At 43.6% G+C, this 6,932-nt stretch overlaps 1 protein-coding gene across 1 annotated transcript in view; it reads left to right on the top strand.

Annotated features, from left to right (window-relative positions):
- Positions 1-3,756: 3,756 nt before the first annotated feature.
- The window catches only part of LOC103740338 (collagen alpha-5(VI) chain-like), a gene marked incomplete at its 5' end in the record, with an annotated part of 18,339 nt that continues 15,163 nt past the window's right edge, over positions 3,757-6,932 (top strand). Inside the window, 1 exon segment of the mRNA XM_008840924.1 lies at positions 3,757-4,332. Coding sequence (XP_008839146.1) covers positions 3,757-4,332 — 576 coding nt within the window.

Genomic DNA, 6,932 nt, shown 5'->3' with positions numbered 1-6,932 from the left:
TGACAGGGGTGCTGGGAACCAAACTCCAGTCTTCTGCAAGAGCAGAGCGTGCTCTTAACCACTGAGCCATTTCTCCGCCTCCCTGTATCTAGGAAGCTCAAATGAGGGAAAATAGAATATTTGTCTTTCTGAGACTGGCTTCATTTACTTAATATGATCTTCAGTTGAATCCATTTTTCTGTGAATGGAATAATCTCATTCTTCCTTATGGCCAAAAATTCCAGTGCATAGATACTTACATCTTCCTTATTCATTGCTCTGTTTTTGGACAACTAGTTGGTTTCATAATTTCTTACTTATGTTATATTAAAACATCCATAACTTTCAGGGACATTGCAGATGAACAATTTGGTAATAGTTTTGTACAGAATAATATTGCCTTTTGTGGATTCAAATAGATTTCAGAAAAGGTCTCTGAATTTTACAAAAATTCCTAACTTTAATCGCCCCCAACGCAAAGTGGGGAGGGCAGCAGCATTTCAAATGACTTTTTAGAATCGTTTCTTGCCTCTGCATAACCATTGTTGAGCAGTAAATAATTAGAAGTGCAAATTCATCTTTTTAGTTATGTTCAATTCAGTATCCTAAGCAGCCCTGTTCTACCAAAGCATCTTTTGTTTTTTAAATACATAGTGCACATTTTTATTACTTCCCATTATTCTTTTAATCCAAAACGTTTCTATTGGGGTGGTTTCTCGCTCACCTTGATTTGGGATACTTTTAGCATTGCTTCTTCCTGAAGGAACCTCCTTCTGTAAGCCTTGATTTTCCACCTGAAGGCCGACAGAGGATAGTGAAGCAATCCACACACGACTATCATTTGTGCGTCGCCGAAGACCGTGTGCTTTTACAGCATCCTGGGCACTTGACATCCATGAACTAGGAATAGGGCTCTGCATTAGGCACTTCTTGTGTTCACTCTTCTTGTCTGGAGAGGGACGAAGGAGATCTTTGTGAGAGGCATGTTCTGGTAGGGAGGTCGGCACCACCAGAAAGGCACATTCTTCTTCTTAACCTCTGTCAACTAGGTGTTTTTGTCTGCTCATATACTATGCCTTGTGAATTTTTAATATGTGACATTCCCCATCATTGCTTGAGGTCACTGCTCATAATTCATAATTCTTTTCAAAAAGTATTGATCAATCATCAGTTTGAACCACTCATTTTTATTTTTAGTACTAGAGATTGAGCCTAGGACCTCTCAAAGGCTAGACAAGAATTCTACCACTGAGCCTAGCCCTGATCCTACCTACTGAATCTCTCTTGAACGAGAACTTGCTATCCATCCATACTTAGAGTGAAGACATGCATTTTAAAAGCTATCATGAGCAATTACCTATTTTGGATACAGCTAAGAGAGAAAATCAAAGCATTAGTAAGTTTGTGTCGTCCCCTTGGCAACATAGAAATAGTCATTGGGTTTCATTCTTAAGATTATACGAAGACCTTGATAACAACCTAACCAGTCTTTTCCTTTGAGGGTGGCAGTGATTCCAAAACTCTTGACGATGCTGAGGTGCACTGAAAGGCTAGATCTTTAACTTCGGAATTTCTCTTTTGTCATTTTGATAAATAATGTTTGCAGTGTCCTGTTTAGGATAGGCTGAAATTTAGATAACTCACATAGTAGACTGACTCAAAAATATTTTAAAGTCATAACTAGCCACCAAGTCTCAGGGAGATGTTGCCACAGGCTTTCACAGTGATTGCTTGAGCTTGTCAATAACATCTAAGACTTGAAAATTTGAGAGCCTCATTGCCAGAAATAAGGATTGGAGGTAAAGCAGGCTGATGGAAAGTGAAGAAAGGGAGCTTTTGGAAGACATGTGCCTGGGTTTATTAAAGAAAGGAAATAAGACCTTGATCCTGTTTTGGAAACCCACCAGAGAATGGTTGATTATCTTTGAGAATGGAAGAAGGCTTGGGACCAGGGAAGAGGAGATGAGAACTTTAGCTCCTCCCCTATTTGCTTTCATTCCTTTACTGAGTTTGAATTCAGGAGGCCAGGATGGAGCACAAATATGTAGGGGGCTCCCTCATGAATGTAAGAAGGTTTGCCTGTTGGAAGCTCAGAAGACAGCTGGAGCCAGAAGGAGTGGGGTAAAATCTCCAAGTTGTATAATGAGCTCCTGAACTCTAAGATGGCAGGTCAATTTGGCAAACACTAATATGTCTCACCATTATACCGGCCTTGAACTAGCTTTTTTCAAATTTAAAAATATTTGTATTAATTCTTTGAGAATTTCATACAGAATGTTTTGATTACAGTCATTCCCTTTCCCAACTTCTGCCAGATCCACTCCCATTGTCCTACCCACCCAACTTCCTGTTCTTCCCCTCCAACCCTCACCCTTAGCTGAAGATCTATTAGCATTTGATAGATGTTGGGCAAGGAAGAGCAAGTTTTTCTTAAGGGTGTAACCCCTGGTAAGGTTCTGCACCCAAGACTATTTAGGCTGACTTAGCTTTTGACATTACTTTCCTGTTGAAGGCCTGCTTAGCAACGGTGTCGCATCACCTGAGGTGATGCAGCAGGAGAGTGGTGTGGTGTAAGGCTCACCAGTTCTGAAGTTCTGAAGTTCTGACTATAGATAAAAGCACATGCACCCTTTAGAATCATGGTCTATGTTAGATTTAGGAGAGCAGAAGAAGAGAAGGGCTTTAAAGTTAAGAAATAAGAACCAGAGCCAGACCTGCAACAGGCAAGGAATATATTCCTTTTATTCAAAGGAACATAGCAAAGGGCCAGTGTCTTGTTCGAGGATACAGACATCAGTAAGAGTAAGCATAGTTTTTATATACGAACTCTGCTGACCAAAGCTTCAGGAATCTGCCTGGTGTCAGGTGTCAGGTGAATCTGCTCAGTGTTAGCTGTCAGGTGTTAGATGTCAGTGCCCTTGAGGGTCTCCCGACTGAGGCTGTTTTCTCAGGGTGAGCAGGCACATTGTGTTTTGGCACAGCAGGTTGACTCTGCAGACAGTCTCTATGGTGGTCAGTTGATAAGGCCAGGCCACCAGAGCAGGCTATGGCACAGCAAGAGTTAATTCGCCCCTGTAACCAGTCTCTAGTTAACCAGGGAAGTGACCAGTTGATAAGGCCTGATCAAAAGCCAAGCTGCCAATTTGGGTCATTTGGCTACTTTGAGGAATTTATGCCTTTATGGCTTCCTTTAAGGAAGCTTATGGCTCTCCTGCAAGTTACACATTCTATCAGTCTAGGCAAGTTACCCTTCACTGAGCTTCGGATTCTTTCTCTGTAAATGACAGCAAGCACCTCTAAGAACTAAGTGAGATGGCTGGGGAGAAATCTCAGTTGGTAGCATGCTTGCCACTCAGGCATGAGGATCAGTGTTTGATCCTCACCGCCAAAGTGAAAAAAACTAAAAAGCCAGATGTGGTGGTGTGTGCCTCTAATCCCAGTACTGGGTAGGTAGAGATAGGCAGATCCTTGGGTCTCACTGATCATCCAGTGTAGCCTACTGTCCCTGGCCAGTGAAAGACCCTGTCTCAAAAACCAAGGTGGACAGTGTTCTGAGGAATGAAACCCGAGGTTGATATGTGGACTCCACATGCTCGCACACACCCTACATCACACTGCACATACTTTGCACATACGTACATGCATGTAGAAATTGGGAAAAGTGAGGCAGAAGGTCAGACATCTAGAAAACTCATGGCAAAAGCTGAACACTTTTCTTCCCATTGTGTGGAGGCATGGCAGAATTTGTGAGTCCCTCTTTAAAATTTTTTTTTTCAGACTGCAAGAGGATTGAGCTGCTAGACATTGTGTTCGTGCTGGATCATTCCGGTAGCATAAGCTCACAACAGCAAGAAAGCATGATTAACCTCACCATCCACTTGGTGAAGAAGGCAGATGTTGGCAAGGACCGTGTTCAGTTTGGAGCTCTCAAGTACTCTGACAATCCTGAGATTCTCTTCTATCTGAACACGTACTCAAGCAGATCAGCCATCATTGAGCACCTGAGGAGGCACAGGGACACCTCAGGGAGGACCTACACTGCCAAGGCTCTCAAGCACCCGGACATCCTGTTCACAGAAGAGCACAGCAGCCACCTGAAACAAAATGTGAGGCAGATGCTGATTGTTATCACAGATGGTGTGTCCCACGACAGAGATGAACTCAATGTCACAACACTGAAACTAAGGAACAAAGGCATCATCATCTTCGCAGTGGGTGTAAGAGATGCCAACCAAGAGGAACTGGAGATTATGGCAGGGAATAAAGAAAACACTATCCTCGTAGACAATTTTGACAAACTGAAGGATATTTACCTGCCTCTGCAAGAAAGTATGTGCAACAATGCACAGGAGGGTAAGTTGTTGTCATTATCTAATATTTTATTAATTCTTTGAGAATTTTATATGATGCATTTTTATCATATTTATCCCACCCCCCCACTTCTCCCCCTAATTCCTTCTGGACTCACCTCCCATTTCCCCACTCCCCCAACATCATGTCCTCTTCTAATGAGCTACCAAATCCAATTTGTGCTGCCCATATACTCATGGGTGTAGGAGAGTGGTCAACCTACCATGGGGCCACGGTAAAGAAACCTGATTCCACTCTTCCAGAAGCCACTAACTGCAAATAGCTTCTCAATTAGGAATGGGGTTTCATGAGCCCCTCCCCACTCCATGTTAGGATGTTGACTGGCCTAAACTTGTACAATTCCTGTGCAGGCAACCACAGTGTATTAGTTACTTTTCTGTTGCTGTGATAAAACACCATGACCAAGGGAACTTTTAGGAAGAAGAGTTTATTTGAACTTATGGCTCCAGGTTCTAGTGGGGTTAGAGTCCATCATGGCAGGGAGGCATGATGGTAGGAGGTGGCTGAAGCAGGAGCAGAAACCTATGTTCTCACATCTGCAAGCAGGTACAAGAAGCAGAGAGTGACTGGGGATCCAATAAAGCTTGAGAACTCTCAAATCTTGCCCCTGGTGATGTGCTTCCTCCAGCAAGGCCATAACTTCTAAGACCTCCCAAAGCACTGTCACCAACCGGGGACAAAATATCCAAATACTTGGAACCTATGGGATCATTCTCCTTCAAACTGCCACACACAGCTATTGTGTGTATGAGTGTAGGGGTCCTGTCACATCCAGAAGACAGTTTCGCTCCTGTCCTCTGACTTTTACAATCTTTCCAACTTCTCTTCCATGATGGTCCCTGAGCTTTGTGGGGTGTGACATAGATGTCCCATTTGTGGGTGAGCTTTCCTCTGAAGCTTATCCTCTGCATTTTGACCAGTTGTGTGCTTCTGCATTAACCACCATCCACTGCACAAAGAAACTTCTCTGATGAGGTCTGAGAGCTGCACTAATCTATGTGTATAGAGAGATGCATTTAGAGGGCTGTTTGATACTATGTCCATTTAGCAAAAAAAATAGTAGTAGGTTTACCTCAGGCATCATATTGAGGTCGGATTCCAGTCTGACTGGTTTGAACAGGCAGACTTTTTTCTTCAAAGATTCAGGGCCCTCTAATCAGCATTTCAGTCATCCTACAGGTTATGAGAAGTTCAAGTGGTCTAATGTATCTTTCTGGGTTAAGAATCCCTAGTGCAGTGGAAAGCTTGGGGAGTTTGAACATGGGATAAAGGGACCTGGGAGGGGAGGGAGGAAGCTGAGTATATGGACTCCCATTGGGCTGGGCAGGTTATGGGAAAACATGAGATTTGCCAGTTGGTCTCAAAGGCAGCAGACATTGACCAGTCATCTTGGGAGGGCTGCTGTGCCTTTGAGGAAGGTCTGAAGCCTGCCATGTATGTTCTGTATATGCATATATATGTATATGTTGTACACGTATGTATGTGTCTATGTTGGACCAGTCCACCAAATTTGACAGACTAGTTATCAGTGAAGTTGCCTCCCTCTCTCCTTCCTCCTTTTCCCCCTTCCTTCCTCCCTTCTTTCCTTCCTTCTCTTGTAGTCAACACAAATCATGTTTCTGAGACTAGCATTAACTCCCATCTCTGTCATCAGTTCTTTAAAATCCAGCACCAATCAACATTTCCTCTGTAAATGAAGCAGTACCTGACCACCACGGCTTCACATTCTTTGATAAGAAGCAAGCTCATCTTCTTAGCTTCAGATATTTTTTGGTGTGTGTGTGTGTGTGTGTGTGTGTGTGTGTGTGTATGTTTGCACACTCACATGTGTGTGTGTGTGCGTGTGTATGCGTGGTATGCACTCATGCACATTTATGTGTGTGTATGCAACCAACTGCGGAGACGAGGAGGCCAGAAACCATCGTCTGGTATCTTCCTCTATTGCTCTCCTCATTTTTTGCACACAGGTCTCTCATTAAACCTGGATTTCTCCAATTTAGCAAGACCAGCCTAGCTGGCCAGCAAGCTCCGGGGAAGCTTCTCTCTGCCTCCTCAGCACTGGGGTTTCAGGTATCTGAGGGTTTTATGTGGTGCTGGGGATCTCAGGTCCCCAAGTTGGCATTGCAAGCATTTCATTGACCGAGCCATCTCCCCAGCCCTTAGCTTCAGATATTAAATAAGGGTATCATCTTTATTTAAGGAAAAAAATATTATTGTTCCTAAGGTAAGAGGGCCACTTAGTTGTTTGCCTGTGCTGTCTGGTCCCCAGGCTCTCACGGCTCAGCCTTGTCTCCCTTCCATTTGCCCTCTTCCCAATGCTCATCAGTTCATGATGTTTCTCTCACACACTGGACTGTCACACTACTGACTCTGATGCTTCAGAGCTTTCCCTTTCTCAGTGGAATGACTCCCAAATGCCTGGCCTCCATCTAACCCACCTCTTCCGCCTCATCTCCTGTCCCTGAAATTTCCACACATCCTTGTGCACCTATGCGAACACCCAGTGCATCACTTCAGTTGCCTGTATTTAATTTATCGAACAAGTTTCAGTCTTTGGTATATATATATTTTGGTTAGATATC

The sequence above is a fragment of the Nannospalax galili genome, unplaced genomic scaffold (assembly GCF_000622305.1).
Source record: "Nannospalax galili isolate Female #2095 unplaced genomic scaffold, S.galili_v1.0 scaffold12101, whole genome shotgun sequence".
In the NCBI taxonomy this organism is placed as follows: domain Eukaryota; kingdom Metazoa; phylum Chordata; class Mammalia; order Rodentia; family Spalacidae; genus Nannospalax; species Nannospalax galili.
Note: the sequence above shows the minus strand (reverse complement) of the source record. Positions and strands in the feature narration are given on the sequence as shown.